Genomic DNA, 19,808 nt, shown 5'->3' with positions numbered 1-19,808 from the left:
TCCCTGGCTGGGTGGAAGAGACTGAGTCCTGGGGCCAAGGGGGGCCTGGCATCTCTCTCCCTGCCTCCTCCCTCCCCTCTGCCTCCTGCCTCCTCTGGGCCACTCCCCACCCGCCACCGCATCCCCGCCTCCCGCAGAGGCCCAGCGGCTACCCTACTATGCCACCTACTGTCCCACTCGGCTGCTCATCCACTCCATGTGCACCAGCCACTACCTGGACATCTTCATCACCTTCATCATCTGCCTCAATGTGGTCACCATGTCCCTGGAGCACTACAATCAGCCCACGGTGAGCCCTGGCCTGGCCCTTAGCCCCAGGTCACATGTCAGAGGTGGGTCCTCAGCGGGACCCCACCGCAGGGACCGGGTGGGGCAGGGTCTGAGCAGCCCCCCCACGTGGGGCCCTCTGCTCAGGAAGCCCCGGGCTGGTCGGAAAGATGAGTGAGGGGGAAAGGCCAGTCGATCCTGGTGAGGGGGGTGGGCGGAGGTGACCTTTGGGCCCAGCCTTGGATACGGGTGTCAGTGGCTGTGGCGGGTTCGGTGGGAGTCTTTGCAGGGCACAGTACAGATGCTAACTCTCAAGGCCTCACAGCAGCCCTGAGGTGTGCTCGTGGAGGGCTTGCTCCAGCTCTTGTAGATGAAGAAACTGAGGCCCAAGTTATTCAGCCAGTGAGTAGCGGTGGCAGGACTGGAACTTTGATTTGCATTTAAGGCCTGCCACCTGGCTCCACGACTATCTGGGCATATAGAGCTTGGGGGAAGGGCAGGACCACTGGGGGCAAAACCCTGGGGCAGGAGAGGTGACCAGTTCCCAGCTAGTTGCAGGCAGTATGCGAGAGGGGCATGTGAGGTTGTGTAGGGCACATCTTTTTAAAAGGCTTCTCTTACTGGAGTGGGGACAATGAGGGGAGCAGAGCCCCCGCATAAGGAATTAGTGTCTTATTTTAAATAGTAGGAGAGGAATATTATGAGTGCAGGGAAAAGAAAGGCAACTCCTGGCAGCATGGAACGGGAGTTGTAGAACTTCTAAATGAACATGAAGAAATGGAATAATAATTGTTCATACTTAGCAGGTATTTATTCTCTCTGGCCTTGGACTGTTACCTCATTTAACTTTCACAACAGTTTTCTGAGGTAGATACTATTATCATTCCCATTTCACAGATTGGAAAACTAAGTCCCAGAGAGGTCAAATGACCTGCCCACAGTCACATAGTGAACAGGGAATAAGTGCTGAGTCGGGATTCAAATCTAGGCAGTTTCATTCTTTTTTTTTTTTTTTTCTTTTAAGGCTGTACCTGTGGCATATGAAAGTTCCCAAGCTAGAGCTGCAGAGGTGCAGCAACTTGGAATCCAAACTGTGTCTGTGACCTACACCACAGCTCACAGCAATGCTGGATCCTTTAACCCACTGACCTAGGCCAGGAATCAAACCCAAAGCCTCATGGATAATAGTTGGGTTTGTTTCCGCTGAGCCACTGTGGGAACTCCTAGGCAGTCTGGTTCTTTTTTTTTTTTTTTTTTTTTTGGTCTTTTTGCCATTTCTTGGGCCACTCCTGTGGCATATGGAGGTTCCCAGGCTAGGGGTCTAATTGGAGCTGTAGCCACTGGCCTACGCCACAGCCACAGCAACTCGGGATCCAAGCCACGTCTGTGACCTACACCACAGCTCATGGCAGCGCCGGATCCCTAACCCACTGAGCAAGGCTAGGGATCGAACCCGTAACCTCATGGTTCCTAGTCGGATTCGTTAACCACTGAGCCACGACAGGACCTCTGGCAGTTTGGTTCTTAACCACAATCCTTAACCATTACCCCATACTGCCTCTAGAGAGGGGCAGTTGGACAGAACCAGCATATATAAGGAAAATAAAACAGCAGGAATTCTCTAGTGGCTCAGTGGGTTAAGTATTTGGCATTGTCACTGCAGTGGCTCAGGTCACTGCTGGGATTGTGGCCTGGGAACTTATGCATGCTGTGGGTATGTCCGGAAAAAAAAAAAAAGAGGCAATGTAAAATAAATAGTGCGCATTAAGTAAGATGGAAAGAATAAAAGTTGATACATAAATCATTGCATTAAATATGAATGGAATAAAGTCTCCCCTTAAAAGGCAGAGACTTTCTGACTGTGGTAAGGTGGGGGACAGGTCAGGATCATGCTTCTCTTTGTCCCCTGTAGTCTCTGGAGACAGCCCTCAAGTATTGCAACTACATGTTCACCACTGTCTTTGTGCTGGAGGCTGTGCTGAAGCTGGTGGCTTTTGGTCTGAGGCGCTTCTTCAAGGATAGGTGAGCAGCTGGACTGGGCTGGGGCAGCATAGAGTGGGTCGTAGGATGAGGAAGCAGTTCTAATCCCTGGGGAAGCCTAGAGCAGATGGAGAAGGGCAACCAGTAAATGTCTGGGCACTGATGACCCGGGACCCCAGGTGCCTACAACCCTGAATAGGAAGTGATTATAGTCCCAACTGGTGAGCACAGGACATTCTGCCTCTTCAGTTCATCTTTCATGGGCAGAGCAGGGCATACCTCATGCTAGTCTTTCTTTTCAGAGGAAAATAGTGGGGCTCAGAGAGGTTGATGGACTAGCCCAGGCCACGCAGAGGGAGCAGTTGGTTCAAGATTCAGATCGAGGGATCAGAGAAGCAGTGCAGAGAGGGAGCTGGTACCAGTGGGGTCTGGAATTGGCTCCTAGGGATCCCTGTGGGCTGTGGCAGGAGGGCAGAGAGCTGGGGAGCTCCTCCTAGCTGGAGCGCATCCAACTTGAGTGCCCCTTGCCCCGCTTCTCACTCCCACCTTCCTCTGCCCGGCTGCGCAGGTGGAACCAGCTGGACCTGGCCATCGTGCTGCTGTCAGTCATGGGCATCACGCTGGAGGAGATCGAGATCAATGCAGCGCTGCCCATCAACCCCACCATCATCCGGATCATGCGGGTCCTGCGCATCGCCCGGGGTGAGGGGTGGGGTGGGGGCTGGGCCTCCTGCGGAGCAGGGCGAACCGGGCCAGGAGGAGCCCGAGCTGACACGTACCCTGTCCAGGCGGCTCTGTGCAGCGCCCTGCACGCCCCATATGATGCCGTGACCCATGTGGTCCAGTCTCAGGTTGGGTTGAAAGGGAGCCAGTGCAGCCGGGAAGATGCTGGGTTCCTCACCAGCTTTTCTCCACACTGGCCGAGACACACTGTCCTTACAATCCCCTTCCTTCTCCCAGAAGCCTCCCTTTGGCCCCGAGGTTCTGTCAAAAACCTTCTGCCTCAGTGCTCCCCCTTCCACCAGCCCAGCACACCTGTTGTGCCCCAATTCCGAGGTGGCGAGGGGCCAGTGGCATTAACTCAGCCGTAACCCCGGGCCCTCTGCAGCCAGAGGGGAGGGCCCGGCCGTGGGCGGCCACACGTCGGTCGTTGCTCCTCATTGTGGGGAATTACTCGCTCACCACACACTTAATATCCCTCCGTTCCCACTGCACCTGCCCTCCTTGGATGTTTTACACCAACAACCACACCTCGTGCACACATTTTTGTGCAGCCCCCATCCAACTGTCCCCACGTGCTTATAGTGCAGCATCGCAGAGCTGTCCGCTAGGCTTTTATGTTCCTCTACTTGGTCACTCTGCTGCACTCATACACATGCACACGCATGCACACGCACGCCCCACTGGCCTGGGCTGAGTGGGCCGGGCTGGGTCTCGCCCACAGTGCTGAAGCTGCTGAAGATGGCCACGGGCATGCGGGCCCTGCTGGACACCGTGGTGCAAGCTCTGCCCCAGGTAAGAGCCGCTCCTTCGGCCGCCTGTCTGGCTGTCATTGGTGTCCCGCTGGGCCCTGGGGGGCAAGGGCCCTGACCACCCTTCTCGCCAGACCTGCCCAGAGCCAGGGCAGAGTCCTGCCTCCAGAGAAGCAAGTGTGAGCCAGAGGCTGTGTGAGATGGGACGGGTCCCCTCTGTCTCTTTCTTCCTGATTTGCCAAGTGCTCGCCCAAGCCTGCTCTGTATCTGGCCCCAGGCTGGCCACTGAGGACCCAGATTCTGCCTTCCAGGGTCAGCAGCCTGGTGGGGAAGGCAGAAGCCTCAGGGCAGTGTGGGGAGAACAGGGGGCCTGACACTCCCTGGAGGAATCAGGGAAGGCATCAGGGGACTTTGAGCTTGACTTTGTAGGGTGGGTTGGCAGGGAGAGGTGACAGATATGACATTCTAGGAGGGGCCAGCATGGGACCCTCACCTGGGTAGGAACCCTGGGAAGTGGGAAAGCCCCCCTCCCCCCAACCCCATCTCGCTGGCAAATGGAAGGGCCACCGAAGGTGCATCTTTCATCCTGGAAATTCTGTGGTCCCAGGCTCTCCCTCCCCCGCTGTCCCGCCTACCTCTGGCTCCCCTTCTCCCTCCCTCACTGGGAGGTGAGCCTCATATACATTCATTCATTCACTATGACTCATCTAGTCTTAAGAAACTTGAGATGTCATAAAGTGAAAGGCACAGATCCAGCGAGCTAAAAATGAGGATAAAAGATGAACAGCCCAGGGAAGGTGAAAACAAAGCCCATTCTCTCAGGGACCGGGGCTAAGGATGTTAATGAGTCCCATTCTCCAGTTGGGTGTGAGCTTCCCAGCAGCCTGGCTGCAGAGGGAAAGTGACGTGGCACCGCAGGTCTGGATGGAAAGCAGGGGCCTTGATTCCGAGAGCTGTGGTCTTCCCTAACTTGAAACTTTTTCGGAGGAATTTGTCACGTGGGAGATGGGGGTGAGTGCTGGTCCAGGGGGCGGTGTGCAGACAGGACGTGGGTTGGAGTCCAAACTCAAGTCATCCTACCTGCGGTCAAAGCCTAGGCCCCTGTGAGAGCCTGGGTGTGTGACTCCATTTCTCGTGCCTTGGTTTCCTTGCCTGTGAAACGGAGGGTGGTAGCAGTGCTTATCTCACAGGGGTGTCGTGAGGTTTATAACAGTTAACTCCTACAAAGCTCTCAGCGGAATCTGGGTCATAGGCTGCGCCATGGAAGAGTTTGCTGAGGACGGGGATGGGGGTGGCAAGTGTGTAGCCCCACCCTGCCTGGCCTCCTTGCCCCTCACCCTCCCCCATTCCCCTTGTTCTGACCCTGGGCATCCTAGGGGGGGCGCCCCAGGCCACTGCGTTGGCAGAGGGCACATGAAGATGCCTTAGGAGGTCCCAGCCTCCAGCAGGAGTCCTGCGATGGTACTTACAACCACTTTAAGAGATGCGTGTGCCCAGAACCAGTGAGGGGAGGCATCAGGGAAGGCTTCTCAGAGGAGGTGACCTGTGATCTGAGCATTGAGGGGTGGAGAGAAGGCCTTTACCAGGCAAAGGCAGAGAGAGGGTCTTCCCTGCAGAAGGAACAGAATAGGCAAATGGGGTCTGTTTTCTGTGTGGCTGGAGTCCAGGGTTGGACGATCAGGCTGGGAAGGGGTCTGCAGGGCCAGACCCCACAGGCCTCGGATGCCAGGACAGCACACCTGGGCTTTGTCCTGGGGGCCCAGAGAGGTTCTGGATAAAGGAGGCTTCGAGCAGAGCTGCTTTTAGAGGCTGCTCTGGCGAGTGTGAGGAGAATGGATTGGAGGGAGAGGCTGGAGGCAGGGAGGTGGGCGAGGAGGCTGCTGGAGCCATGCAGGCCCGGAGATGCTGAGGGCAGGAGGGGAGCAGACAGGAACGGGAGGTGGAGGAATGCTGACCCCGGCCTGCGCGGGGTGAGGAGCTGAGCCAAGGGCCCAGGCCAGGCCTGATTCCTCCCGGCTGTCGGGGCCTCACACTTGGCCTCACAGCTGCTCAATAAGTGCTTGTTTCATTAATGAGCGAGCAGCATTTAATGAGTCAGGCACTGTTAGTGTGGTTGTAGAAGCGCCGGGGAGGAGGCCCTCATTGGGGGCAGAGAAGCATTAGGAGCTGTGATTAACGTGGTTTGCTTTTCAGCAATTAATGCGAACGTCTTCGGATTCCACTCAGGCAGGTCTGCCGAGGGTTCTAGGAGATGCGTCATTTCTAGGGCAAGAACGGCTTTGAGCCTTCTCTTATCCACGAGGCCAGTTAAAGGTGGTCTCCAGCCTAGGGGTAGATTCGAGATAGGTTTGGAATCTGGGATGTTCTTTTCCCACAGGAGCTGTGGGACGGGGGTGGTTGGGTTTGCAGGAGGCTACTGGGGTCCACAATCCTGCATAAATTCTTGTGTTCACTTCTCTCTGTGGCCAGGGCCCGTGCTGGCCTGAGGAATAGATCTGAATTCATTTGGCCATGTCTCTGTGCTCAAGGACTTCCCAGACCAGCAGAGACAGTGACAGGGACACACCGGTTACACTCACAGGGTCAGATTGCATCCCAGTCTGCCTGAGGGAATCCAGGCAGGCTTCATGGAGGTGGTGGCATTTTCGCTGCAACTTCCTTTCCTCCCTTTCTCCATTCACCCCCAGGATGGTACTAACTACGCATAGGTGTATGGAGTAGCAGTCCTGCCACCTCCTAGTGGTATGGCCTTGGGCAGGTCACCTCTCAGTACGTGTCTTTCTTTCCCTGATGAATGGGGCTAACAGTGAGTTCCTAGGTCACCGTGTGGAGTGTCACTGCAGTGAATGTGCGATGCTTGAAACTGGGTCGTTCCCAGCAAAGGCTTCACATGTGTTTTATTATCGTCCTGTGCCCTGAGCTGGACCCGGCCTGCCCTCCAGGAGGTCCTGCGGGGGTGGCAGCCGTGGACCAGAGCCTGGTCAAATGCCACGGCTGCCCTGACCTCAGGCTGGCCCTTTGCCTGGAGTCTGCCGGCGCCCCAGCCCGGCCTGGCCCAGCCCCGCTGCTGTCCCCGCAGGTGGGCAACCTGGGCCTCCTCTTCATGCTGCTCTTTTTCATCTACGCCGCCCTGGGAGTGGAGCTCTTTGGGAAGCTGGGTGAGTGACACTCGAAGCAGGCAGGCCTGGGGTGGGGTGGGGGCTGGGAACAGGCCTGGAAGAGGGCCTCGGCAGGGTGGCGAGGCCTGAGACCACCTCCCCCATCAGACTGGCGTGTCGGGGTCTTTGTAATGGGGAGAGCCTCCTCCCACCAGAAAGATGGGGGAGTGATGCTCAGCCCTCCACTCCCCCTTCCAGTGTGAGCAGGGGCTCTGGAGAGGTGCTGGCCTGCTCGACGTGCACAGCCAGGCCCGTGCAGGGGCCCCTGACTTGGAGCCCCCCCAGCTGTCTGACCTCTTGGGGCGGTTCCCTCAGGCCCCACCTGCTGGTGCCCATTCTAACGCGACAGGAAGAGTGGCCAGGGCGCAGGCACACTGCAGACTCCAGAAAGCGGGGGCCTCCTTGGCCGTTAGCCCTTAGCCGCCCCATCCTCTCTCTCCGGAATCGGTACCTGGGTGGGGGGAGGAGCCAGACTTCCCCGAGTTTGAGCCCCAGCTTGTGTACCACCTTCCTGAGCCTCAGTTTCTCCATCTGTGGGCTGGGCACAGTCCGCACACACCTCTGAGGTGGTCGTGGGCATTCTGTGGCGAGGCCGGGAGGCAGCAGCGCGGGGCAGCTGGTGCCGGGGGCTGGGCAACGGGTCGGGCTGACGTGCTCTCCTTCCAGTCTGCAATGACGAGAACCCGTGCGAGGGCATGAGCCGGCACGCCACCTTCGAGAACTTCGGCATGGCCTTCCTCACGCTCTTCCAGGTCTCCACTGGTGACAACTGGAACGGGATCATGAAGGTACACGTGCGGGGGCTGGGGCGGGAGAATCGGGCTGAGGGCCGGGTCCTGAGGGTCAGCGCTCCCGAGCCGTCTGCCTGCCCAGCGCCCGGTCGCACCCAGAAGGGAGGTGCAGGGCACAGAGACGCAGAGGGACCTGCCCGGGGACCCCGAGGCAAGGGAGGTGGCGGTGAGGCCAGCGTGGGTTCTCCGTCTGCCCCCAAATGCTGCTCTAGGGCCAGCGCTCAGATTCTCGGGGACAGGACTCTGCCCAGGGCCAGGGGCTCCAGGTGCTGCGCCTCCAGGTGCCAGGTCCTGGGGTGTTGGCCCCACTGCCCATCACCCAGTCCTGACGCCTGGGCTCTGGCCCTCGGCGGCCTGGGGCGGGGGTGGGGCTCACAGGACAGAGATGAGACCTGTGCCCAACACCCTCAGGCCTCACCGATGCCTCCCCGCCCCCGCCCGGTGCAGGACACGCTGCGGGACTGCACCCACGACGAGCGCAGCTGCCTGAGCAGCCTGCAGTTCGTGTCGCCGCTGTACTTCGTCAGCTTCGTGCTCACGGCCCAGTTCGTGCTCATCAACGTGGTGGTGGCCGTGCTCATGAAGCACCTGGACGACAGCAACAAGGAGGCCCAGGAGGACGCCGAGATGGACGCCGAGCTCGAGCTGGAGATGGCCCACAGCCTGGGCCCCAGCCCGCGGCCACCTGCCAGCTCCCCGGGGGCGCCGGTGCCCGGCCAAGGGCCAGGAGGGGCGGGCGGTGGGGGTGACGCCGAGGGCCGCCTGTGCCGACGCTGCTACTCGCCAGCCCAGGTGGGCGGGGCCGGAGAGGGCACGGGGGTGTGGGGGCGGGGTGGGGCGCTGCCAGGCTAGAAGGGCAAGGGGGGCCGGGGCCTCTGCCGTTTCGGGCCCCACCCAGCTCAGCTCTGTTGAAGGGGCGACCCTGTGATGAGGGGTCGGGCCCAGGCCACGGGCAGAGAACCGGGGGAGGGCAGCTGTGTCCCGCCCACCCTACAGTCCCGACCCGCCGATAATCCCGCCTGTCCCCGCCCCGTCCCCGTCCGCCTAGGAGAACCTGTGGCTGGACAGCGTCTCTTTAATCATCAAGGACTCTTTGGAGGGAGAGCTGACCATCATTGACAACCTGTCTGGCTCCATCTTTCACCACTATTCCTCGCCGGCCGGCTGCGAGAAGTGTCACCATGACAAGCAAGAGGTAATGAAACCCCAGAGGGAGCTGGGGCCTTGGGGTGGGGGTGGCACAAAGCCTGGTGGGGGCCAGCCTGAGGGGGACCCGACCAGGCCGATTTGGCCAACACTGGCCTGTCTCCTGAGTCCAGGCTGGCCTGTCTGTCCGCCCCGTGCTGGCCTGGGGCGTGGCCTCAGAGAGCTGTGCCTGTACACAGTGGGTGCTCAGAAAGGGTGGCTGCCCACCTTGGTGGTGGGCTGCTGGTGCCCACAGGAAGCCCACATGTCACCTCTGGGGCATTTTGCCTTTTCCATGACATGAAGGGATCATCTAGGGCCATCATCTCAGCGCCTAAAGCCTGAGCACCCCAGAGCCTGCTCCAGGGGCCCTGCTCTGGCCCCCAGCTTGGCCCCGCCATCCCCAGGCGGAGCTTCCCAGATGGGTGTCCCAGGGCATCCACTGGGCCCAGGCCTGCCTTGTACAAGCTCAGGCAGACCCTCTCCCTTCTTCCCTGAAGTGTGGGGCCCTCAGCTCCTCCCCAGGGGTTTTCTAGCCTAGCCTGCAATAGCTTCAGATTCCCCAGGGCAACCACCCCCACCAATGAAGGTAGCCTGCATAGGGACAGAGGTGCCTCAGATCCAGCCAGCTTCTTGGGCACCTGGTCTGGGGGCAAGTGGACCAGTTTTGGAATTTGCGGCCCAGGGTGACTCACCTGTCCTCTGGCCCAGCCCAGCCAGCACTTTGCTGGCTGTGACACCCTCATGTCATCACCCACCCTCTGTCCAGGCTGGGTCCCTGCACGGGGTGGACATGCCATCTGTGCTCAGGTCTCTGGCTCTCCCTGACCCCTGCCCTGCGTCTTTCTGGAGTAAAGGGCCTGTCCCATCCCAGACCCAGGGGTGACCTGAGGCTGTCACCTGTCTGCAGGTGCAGCTGGCCGAGACGGAGGCCTTCTCCCTGAACTCAGACAGGTCCTCGTCCATCCTGCTGGGCGATGACCTGAGTCTGGAGGATCCCACGGCCTGCCCGCTCGGCCCCAGAGACAGCAAGGTGAGTGGCCCCGGGTGGGCTCCTGGCCAAGTGGGTCTGTCCTTGCAGCCTCGCCTTCCCAGCACTGCGTACTGGGCCCTCATCTCCTGTTAATCAAATGAGGGAAGGGTTCAGAGAGGTGGAATGACTTACCTGAAGCGATGAGCTCATCCAGGGCTCCAGTCACAGCATCCCAGTGGCCTCAGCTGCTTCCTATAGCTTTGGGCGTTTTTTTTTTTTTTTTTTTTTTTTTTTTTTTGTCTTTTGTCTTTTTTGCTGTTGTTGTTGTTGTTGCTATTTCTTGGGCCGCTCCCGCGGCATATGGAGGTTCCCAGGCTAGGGGTTGAAACGGAGCTGTAGCCACCGGCCTACACCAGAGCCACAGCAACTCGGGATCCGAGCCACGTCTGCAACCTACACCACAGCTCACGGCAACGCCGGATCGGTAACCCACTGAGCAAGGGCAGGGACCGAACCCGCAACCTCATGGTTCTTAGTTGGATTCGTTAACCACTGCGCCACGACGGGAACTCCCTGGGCGTTTTTGATCCATTTAATGGGAGTTATTTCTAGTGGGCCAACCTTACGGGGGGGCTGAGAGGCTGAAGAGAATAGGGGAAGGTTGCAGCAGGTGCAGGCACCTACTGTGTGCCAGCTGTTACTTGCACTCAGTGTGTCCGACCCCCTTGGCCTGTCTTCTGTGCATCAGGGTTGATTTGGCTCCATTCCACATGTGAGAGAAGGAGCTCTGGGATGTGAGGGGGCTGGTCCTGCCACACAGCCGGGCATGGCACAGCAGGGAAGCTGGCCCCGGGGCTGCTCTCCAGACTTTGCTCTCCAGGTGGTCCGTCCGAGGAGGCCGGGAGGGTGGGAAAGGCCACTGTGCTGATCCTGCAGACACAGGCAGGGGAGGCCTGCTGCCTGGCTTATGACCTCAAGGCCAAGTCATTCTTGCCCTGGCTGGGGGGTGTGAGAAGGAGCCCCTGGCCTGAGGTTGGGAGGCAGTGGCCTTGCCCTAAGAGAACCTCTGTCCCCTGATCCCTGGGGCAGCCTGGATTTGGCACCACTGCCCCCCAGAGCCATCCTCTGTCAGCTCTTCCCAGGTCCTCCTGGCCCCCTCTGTCCCCTGACAGCTGACAGCTCCTACAGCTCCAGCCACCCTCGCCCAGTCCCCTCCTGTATTTCCTGCCTCCCTGCACCCTTTTCCCACAAGGATGTTGGAGTGCCCTATTCCTAGGGCCTGGTTGGGCTCAGGTGGGTGCAGTATGTTTCAGTAGGATTCGGAGAAGAAGTCACGGAGGCCCATCTGCCTTGGAGGGGGCACTGAGTCAGCTTTTAAGAAGCTTGCTGGGCAGAAGTGACCTTGGGTTGCAGGGCTGAGGAAGCACAGGGCCCAGGGAGTGCCAGGATGGGAGGCTGGCAGCTTCTGGATGCCAGGCCCTGGAAGAAGGGGTTACTGTCTCATTTATGGATGTGGAAACTGAGGCTCAGCCATGAGCAGGGACCTGCCCAGGCTCTTGCTCGCAAGGCCCTGCAGCCACTTGTCTTCTGGTGCCGTCACCAACTTAGACTTGGCTTTTGCACTGGGCCAGGGTCTACACCAGGCCCTTGACTGCAGAGACAGGGAAGACCCTTAAGGCTCTCAGAGTCTCCAGGGGAATGAGCGGGAAACTGCTGCCTGCCTAGGACATCACAGAGGGCTTCCTGGAGGTGGGGTCCTTCCACCTGGGTTTTGGCAGATGATAATTGCTGGCCAGGCAGAGGAGGCAAGGAGAAGGCCATCCCAGGCAGCGAGATCGGCCAGGCAGAGGTCGGACGGCAGCCGTGGCAGGCTGTCCCCCTCCACCGTCCTGGCCCCTCCACCTCCCTTTTTCTGCAGGGAGAGCCAGACCCACCTGAGCCCATGCGTGTGGGGGACCTGGGCGAATGCTTCTTCCCCGTATCCAGCACGGCTGTCTCGTCGGGTCCAGAAAACTTCCTCTGCGAGATGGAGGCGATCCCGTTCAACCCTGTCCGGTCCTGGCTGAAACATGAAAGCAGCCAAGGTGAGGGGCGGGAGCTCCGCCAGCTCTCCACAGCCCTGGGCTCGGGTGGTGGCTTCAGCGGGAGCTGGCTGAGTTTTTTTCCTTCGTATTTTTGCCTAAACCACTCTATTGAGTCCAGAAGAACCAGATAAGGTCACTGACAATAAAAGACAGGGATCTCAGGCCTGAGAGAACCATGATGAAGGATCAGGAGCCAAATAATACAGAGAGGTGAGATCATTATTATACCAGGAATTTGGGCTAATGGATGATTTGCACTGAGTTTCCTAGGAGCTGTGGTGAAAAGGGAAACAGGTGGGCACACACAGCACTCATCAAGCAGAAGGAAAGCTGCCTAATTACCCAAGTGTCTTCCTTGAGCTAAATTTGAGAGCTGTTTATCCACAAGGTGACGCTGAGCAGAAAGCCTGCTTTCCTCCATGGTCCTTTGGTACAAGGCGCTACCCTCATCTCATGTTTGTGCTTTGGGCTCCTGCGTGGGCTGTGGACACCAGGACAGTGCACTGAGCTGACCTGTCCATCACTCGGGCTCACTGTCACCTCTAGTCTCCTTTTTTCTTTTTTTTTTTTTTCTGTCGCCATTTCTTGGGCCACTCCCGTGGCATATGGTGGTTCCCAGGCTAGGGGTCGAATCAGAGCTGGCCTACGCCAGAGCCACAGCAACACAGGATCCGAGCCGCATCTGCAACCTACACCAAAGCTCACAGCAACGCCAGATCGTTAACCCACTGAGCAAGGGCAGGGATCAAACCCGCAACCTCATGGTTCTTAGTCAGATTCGTTAACCACTGAGCCACGATGGGAACTCCGCCTCCAGTCTCCTTGTAGAGGAGACAGGATCTGGTCTCATAGCACTGTCTGGGCGAGGGAGCAGAGAGATGAGCTCAACAGAAGAGGGGTCCCAGGACCCTGGGCTCACCCCAGGTACTCTTCTGGGAGGCCTGGCATCGAGCACCTTCGAGGAGCAGAGGGTGGGGCTGGGGTGACTTTTCTGAGGACCCTCCCTAGAGCTGATGACCTCTGGACTAGACATGACGGCAGAGGTGCGGAGTCCCTGGACTTCCTGAACCCGAAGTCAGGGTGTAGGACCCAAGGGCCATTCTGACCAAATGAAATCCCATCCTCTTTATCTAACCATCCGTGAACCTTCTCCTTAAATAATAAGATGACATAGGTTAGGACGCCCCCTACCTGGGGACACACACGCTTCCATCCCTCGCCCAGACCTGCCCCAGCCCTCATTTTCCTCTCCCCTTCTCCCTGCCTCTCCCCATCCCCATCGGAGCAGAACAGCACTCTCTCTGCCACCCATGCTGTGCCCACCTGCTGCTGTCCTAGGGGTGTCAGGACCTGGCGGGCAGTCGTCACAGTGAGCACTGCTGTGGCCGAGAGCTCTGAGGCTGCCTTTTGCTTTTCTCTCCACTCGAGGTGGGCAGCAGGTCCCCGTGGCACAACAGAAGGAACCCAGGGGTGCTGAGCCTGGCTCCAAAAGCTGTGCCTTTACCCAGTGCCTGTCCTCCTAGGAAGGACACAAGCAGGCTCGGTGTTTCTCCCTTGCTTTCACCACGGGGACACCAGGCCCAGAGACGGATGCTTGCCCACAATTTCACAGCCCCCTTCCAGCCAGCCCACCCTCCCTCCAGGGGCCAGGCAGCCTGAGCCTACCCCCAGCCTCCTTTCTTCCCTCTGCAGCAGCACCCCCGAGCCCCTTCTCCTCGGATGCCTCCAGCCCACTCCTGCCCATGCCGGCCGAGTTCTTCCACCCCGCTGTGGCTGCCAGCCAGAAAGGGCAGGAGAGGGCCGCTGGTGCTGGGACCCTGCCGAAGATCGCCCTGCAGGGCTCCTGGGCTTCCCTGCGGTCGCCGAGCGTCAACTGTACCCTCCTCCGGCAGGTATGGCGCCTCCCGCCTCTGAGAGCTCTCCTGGCTGAGTGAGGCCTTGAAGTCCAAGGTGGAGGAGGAGGGGATGGGCTCAACCAAAGGCACGGGGCACCGCAGTGCTGGGCACGCTTGGAGGATTGAGGGGGTGGTGCTGAGATTTCAGGGAGGAGGTGGCACCAGAAGCTGATAGAAGGGACAGGGTCAAGTGCATCTGGGGATAGTAGTGTGGGGAGGGCCTGGGTGGGGGCTCTGAAGGAGTCATGGGCTGGCTTGAGGGGCTGCGGAGGAGGGGGCATTGGGAGGCTTTTCAGGGTGGGGGTGGGAGGGGGATGCTAAGAAAGTTGGGGTGTGGCCATTAAGAAAGGAGGTCAGAGTGCGGGTCTGGGGGGCAGGGAGGACTCCGTGTGCAGGGCCACCACCTGGGCCCTGTGGCTGGGGACCTGGTCTCAGGGAGAAGCGGGAGCCGCCCCCTGTCTCACCCAGTGTGGTGGGGGTGGGGCCAGGCCCAGGGCGCTGTGGTCATTTGTTTCCATCGTGACTGTCCACCCAGCTACACTCCAGGCCATGTGCTAGGCTTGGGTGCGACAGCAGGCAGCCTGATCACAAAATCCCTGCCTCCCGGGGTTTACAGTTTAGTGTGTTGCAGGGGTGGGAGGAGAGATGATAAACCAAAATAAATGCAGGAAAAATAGTCTATTCGGCCTTGATGCTTCCAGGGAGAACATTGCCCAGAAAAAGGGGCCATGGGGGGAGCAGGGGTGCCTGCAGCTCAGTGGAGGGGCTGGGGAGGCAGCGAGGTGTGAGGCAGGTGGGTTTGGGGAAGAACCTTCCAGGCAACAGCCAGAGCAGAGGTGGGGGGGGGGGCTGGGTCACGAGGAGCCATGTGAGCAAGGGAGGGGGGTCTGAGTAGGAGGCCGCAGGCTGCCCTCCCCTCCCAGGACAGGGGAGTTGGTTGGGGCAGGGGGCCCAGTCAGAGGCCATGGCAGGGACCATCAGGGCCACCCAGAAGCTCAGACAGGTGCGAGTGGGGGGCGGGCGGAGGGAAAGCTGTGGGGTGCAGGACGTGTTCTGAGGTTGCCCCTGAGAGGCTGGAGGGGCTGCCGGTGCTCAGGTGTCACCGAGATGGGTGGGCTGGGGGAGGATGCGCCGCCCCCCATGCCCTGTGGCCTCCCCGCAGGCCACCGGGAGCGACACGTCGCTGGAGGCCAGCCGCAGCAGCTCGGGGGGCAGCCTGCAGACCACGCTGGAGGACAGCCTGACCCTGAGCGACAGCCCGCGGCGCGCCCTGGGGCCCCCCGCGCCCGCCCTGGGGCCCCGCGCCGGCCCGTCGCCCGCCACCCGCCGCCGCCTGAGCCTGCGGGGCCGGGGCCTGTTCAGCCTGCGCGGGCTGCGGGCGCACCAGCGCAGCCACAGCAGCGGGGGCTCCACCAGCCCGGGCTGCACGCAGCACGACTCCATGGACCCCTCGGACGAGGAGGGCGCGGGCGGCCGGGCCGGCGGGGGCGGCGGGGGCGCGGGCAGCGAGCACTCGGAGACCCTGAGCAGCCTGTCGCTCACCTCCCTCTTCGCGCCGCCGCCCCCGCCGCCCGGGCTCCCGCCCGCGCGCAGGTTCAGCAGCACCAGCAGCCTGGCCGCCGGCCCCGGCCGCCCGCGCACCGCCGCCCGGCCCCGCGGCCTGGCGCGCAGCCCCTCCTGGGCCGCCGATCGCCGCAAGGACCCGCCAGGCCAGGCCGAGCCGGCCGCCGGCCGGGGCCCCTCGGCGCCCGAGCCGCAGCCGCCGCCGCGGGAGCCGCAGCCCGGGGACGCGGCGAGCCGGGGGAGGAGATGAGGGGCCGCCGCCCGCGCGCCCGCCCGCCCCGTCTCACCTTCTTTACCTCAGGAGCCAGGGGGCAGACAGCAATACTTCGTCCACGACCTGGGCACCGCGCCGGGCCAGCGCCAGGCCGCCGAGCGGGCGGGCGGGCGGAGCAGGGTCCCGGTCGTCGAGGCTCCTGCGGGGCCAGCGTGGTCCTGCCCGTGCATATACGTACATACATGTGCATATACACAGAGAGAGACAGACATATATATTTATTTATTTTTTCTACCGAGAGCTTATGATTTCCAGAAAGTGCTAAAGTTGGGGAGTGCGGGTTGGGGCCCAGACAGGGCTATCTCCTGATGCGTGGGAGGCAGGCGGGACCCACTCTTGGGCAGGTGGCCCTGCAGAGGCGTTCCAGCCGTGATGTCTGGGTCTCGCCCTGGGTTGGGAGTAGCTTGGAGAGGGGCTCTCTCTGGCCAGGGAGACGGGCCCAGAAGAAGAGGTGGAATTCAGGGTGCATTTTTTTCTTTTAAAGAAGAAAACGCTGCTAAGATCCAGCCCCTCCACGTGTTGGGGTGTCTGTCTTGTTCTTGACCGTCTAGTTGTTGTGACAGTCTTTTGTAGATGCCCCAGAGCACACAAACTCTCTTAGTCAACCAGTTAGATGTCTTTCTTTAGAAAAACCAGGGGTGAGTAGTTGTACTTTTTTAGGGCAGGGGTAGGGGCGGAGGGCGGCTCCAAGGCCAGGCAGGGGGCTCAGCCTTGGGTGAGGTCATGGCCTCAGTGGCTTTGCCCCCAAGAGGCTGAGGGCAACAAGGGTGCGGGAGAGTCCGGAAAAGTGGAGGGCGCTTGGCTGGCCCTGAGAGGCTCGGAGGTCGAGGGGGATGCCCGCCGGGTCTGTGCTGAATGGGTGGCCCCGGGGGGCTCCTGGGCTCTGGCAGTCAGTGGCTGGTTACTTAATTGCCTTCTACCCCCCAGGTGGACCCTGAGCCGCAGCCGTTCCCCCAAGTTGTTACCCACCCCCTACTGTCCCCTGAGCAACTCTGCTCCCCCGCACCCCCCTCCCCACCATGGAGGTCAGGGTAAAGCCGATCCGTCAGGACTCTAAGCAGGGGTGGGCGTACCTGCCTGGGCCCTGGGACCAGCCCCCGGTCCAGCACCTGCACCGGCCCAGCCTGGTACCCAGAGACCCACATCTGCCCTCCTCCTCCCCGCTCCCTGTCCCTGGGTCTCTGTTTCAGACCCTCCCCACTCCCCCACCCCCCACCCTTTCCCAAAGCGGCAGTGCTTCTCAAATGAGTTAACAGATGGGTGTTTTTTCATTTGAATAGCCCTGCATTTATTTCGGTATTTACTAGAAAAAAAACCCCTAGTATGTTGAACACATGCTTTCACAGACGTACCGCTTAGTTCAAGGCTGGGTTTTGAACGATGAATGCGCTTGGAGTCACTTTGGGCGGTGGTGGTGGAGGGGTCCGCAGACACGCCGAGGTCATGGGAAGGGAAAGCCTGCAAGGTGACCACTGCGTTTCAGCGACAGCCAGGCCCTTTGCCCACGTGACAGCTTCTCAGTGGCTTCGGCTGGTTCCCCCCGAGGAGCCCTTGTCCTTGTTCCCAAACCCTGGCCTTAAAGACTTTGGCTGTGGGCTGGGCTGGCCAGTTGTGGGGGGAGGTTCTGCGTGACAGGCTCTGGGTGTCTTCTGGGGGGCATAGGGACCCCTGGAGCCTGGGGCGCTGTGCAGAGGGAGGAAGTAGGGAATCTAAGCTTCAGGGCTGGCAAAGCCTTTCCCCAAGGGCTGGGGGTGGGGGTGGGGTGGGGAAGGGTCGTCAGGCTCACTTTACGCATGAGGAAACCAAAGTCCAGAGAGGTGAGGGGGCCACCCCAGGACCCCCCAGGGCCTGGGCCACCATGAGACTGGGGTACTGCTGGGCACCAATGCCTGAGTACCTGGGATCTGAAACAGCAACCCCATGTTTCGAAGGGGGTGGATTCAGAAGGCAGCCTGGGCGTTCCCGCTGTGGCGCAATGGGATCGGTGGTGTCTTGGGAGCCCTGGGATGCAGGTTCAATCCTGGGTCCAGCACAGTGGGTTAAGGATCTGGCATTGCTGCAGCTTCGGCTTGGGTCTTGACTGCAGCTCTGACCTGTTTTCCTGGCCCGGGAGCTCCATATGCTGCGGGGTGGCCAGAAATGGAGGGGAGGGGAAAGGCAGCCTGGCTGAGGGCCTCTACTGGCAGGAAGGAATTGGGCCGGCTTGGAGGTAGACCAGGATTTGCCTCCGAGCCTCCCTCTCCTCACCCACTAGTGCGGGTGGTGGGCAGTCCCGTCAAGGGGTCTCTGTGAGGGCACACAAGGGGATGCCCAAACGCTGTGATCCCTCCCAGAACAACGGCCTCCGGGGTGAGGGGTTGGCTGGGCCTGGGGTCATGTTTCCTCCTGCCCACAGGGGGCCGTTGGCTGGTGGGGGAGGCTGGGCCTGAGCCCCAGGCTGCCTGCTGCAGAGCGCCTGGCACTGGTCTCCTTCACGGAGCTGATTGTTTCATCATGAGGCCGCTCGTCTGGGGGAGAAGAGGGCACAGGCAGCCTGCCTGGCTCTTCCTGGCCCTCCCTCCCAGCCCACACTGGCAGCATGTTCCTGGAGGGATGTGGGTGCCAGGGCCCGGAAGACGGCTCGTGGGACCTGAGAGGACCGTGTGGAGGGAGGGTGGGGGCTCCAGGGGATGGCACCTGACACTGGCACGCAGCTCCTGTTTCCTGTGGTCCGGAGCCATCGGGCTTTACTCCGCACGGTGGCCCTGAGCCCTGTGCACTGCTGCTCCCTGCAGACCATGGAAATGACCTTCCTGGGGACACTTGGTTATCAGTGGCTGGGCAGGGAACACAGCCTGGGTGTGTCTGACACAAAGCCATCCTTTTACCCTGAATCGTGTGATCCCAGAACAAGCAGACACGTGGGAAGAGTGATCCAGGCATTGCCTGAGCGATGGTTCGAGAGCGGGACAGAGCCGGGTATGTCTGGAGGTCGGAATAGCTGAATGCAGAGGTTAGAAGCTTTGCCTGGGGACTCAGAGATGGGGCTGGTTCCAGAGGGGCCCCAAATGCTGACCCCAGGCACTCAGCCTTGTTCCTGTGAGCTCCCTGCGATGGGGCACCAGGGAAGCTGTGATTGGCTGGCCAGGACAAGCCACAATGGCTAAGGGTTGGGTGAATGGCCTCTTGCCCTTCCTGAGCCTGTGGCCTGCTCATCACAAAAGCACAAACCTACCCCAACCCACATGGCCTGGCCCTGGGGAAATCGAAAGTGGGGACCCTGGTGCTGGACACCCTCAGCTATCTGTTCGCAGGCCTCTGCAGAGGGGCAGCTGGCGGGCCCCTTAACGCCTGCACAAAGGGACCCAAGATCAGATGGGACATGGCCTACCCGGGCCAAACCCTTTCCCTGGCCCTGCCCGACCTTCCCCTGCACCAGACAGCCCCCTAGAAGTGGACAAAATGTGCCCAATATCAGCCTGTCTGCCTGTCTCCCCCCCAGATCCTCCCACTGGAGCTTTCTGTTTCAGGGGCCACCTCTGGCCCCCTTTGCTGCGCTGTGTAAGGGCTCAGGGTCTTAGGAGCTGCTCTTTAGCCCAATACACATACTCTTTTTGTCTTTGTGCAATAATCAGTGTTCCTGGCAGAGCCTGGGCCGAGCTGGGGTCTGGGTGGGAGGCAGAGACCGCCTCCTCCTGGAAGCCCTCGACCTGGCCCTGCTGCCGTGACTATCGCACTCCCAGTTGCTGTACAGTTTCTATGGTGTGAATGAACTTCCCTCCTAGTTGCTGATGGCGCTGGTACCTGCTGGCCCAGATGGCCCGGGGTAGAGAAAACCTGTGGCAGCCGCCACCAGTGTTGTTTTGAATAAAACCCAGAAGCCTATTTCAGAATTTCTCCGTGTGTCTGTGTTGTTCTTTCCCGAGCGGGGCAGGTGTCAAGCTGGGGGGTTTCCAGGGGGACAGGGGCTGTGGGGCCTGGGGTGTCTGGGACCTAAAGACACCCACGGAAGGGTCCTCTCCTGACTGGGGTGTGGGTCAGGGTCTGCTGGGCGGAGGAGGAAGCAGGGCCTGGGTCTTGGACTCTGATTCTATCGCTGAGATGCTGGACCTGGCTGAGAGGATCACAAGAGAGTAATAATCTACTCACCTGGCACTGTTGCCTGAAATCCTACTGTGCGTATTATC

The 19,808-nt window shown here is 60.4% G+C and overlaps 1 protein-coding gene across 3 annotated transcripts in view; it reads left to right on the top strand.

Annotated features, from left to right (window-relative positions):
- Window positions 1-19,511, top strand: part of CACNA1I (calcium voltage-gated channel subunit alpha1 I) — a 119,412-nt gene extending 99,901 nt beyond the window's left edge. The window contains exons 26-37 of one of the 3 annotated variants that reach the window (XM_085024999.1): window positions 138-289; window positions 2,180-2,289; window positions 2,816-2,949; window positions 3,692-3,762; window positions 6,799-6,877; window positions 7,544-7,665; window positions 8,116-8,460; window positions 8,756-8,863; window positions 9,764-9,886; window positions 11,745-11,910; window positions 13,603-13,802; window positions 14,968-19,511. In XM_085024999.1, coding sequence (XP_084881125.1) covers window positions 138-289; window positions 2,180-2,289; window positions 2,816-2,949; window positions 3,692-3,762; window positions 6,799-6,877; window positions 7,544-7,665; window positions 8,116-8,460; window positions 8,756-8,863; window positions 9,764-9,886; window positions 11,745-11,910; window positions 13,603-13,802; window positions 14,968-15,618 — 2,261 coding nt within the window. In that variant the 3' untranslated portion in view covers window positions 15,619-19,511. Of the gene's footprint in view, window positions 1-137; window positions 290-2,179; window positions 2,290-2,815; window positions 2,950-3,691; window positions 3,763-6,798; window positions 6,878-7,543; window positions 7,666-8,115; window positions 8,461-8,716; window positions 8,864-9,763; window positions 9,887-11,744; window positions 11,911-13,602; window positions 13,803-14,967 lie in introns of all 3 variants that reach the window. The other 2 variants (XM_085024998.1, XM_085024997.1) reach the window with 2 other exon arrangements.
- The last annotated feature ends 297 nt before the right edge of the window (window positions 19,512-19,808 follow it).

Source organism: Sus scrofa, chromosome 5, assembly GCF_054392235.1.
Source record: "Sus scrofa isolate SSC_HxYL_T2T_F1_AM1 chromosome 5, Sscrofa_HxYL_maternal_Yorkshire_Landrace_v2.0, whole genome shotgun sequence".
NCBI classification, from domain to species: domain Eukaryota; kingdom Metazoa; phylum Chordata; class Mammalia; order Artiodactyla; family Suidae; genus Sus; species Sus scrofa.
This window is presented reverse-complemented; position numbering and strand designations above follow the sequence as displayed.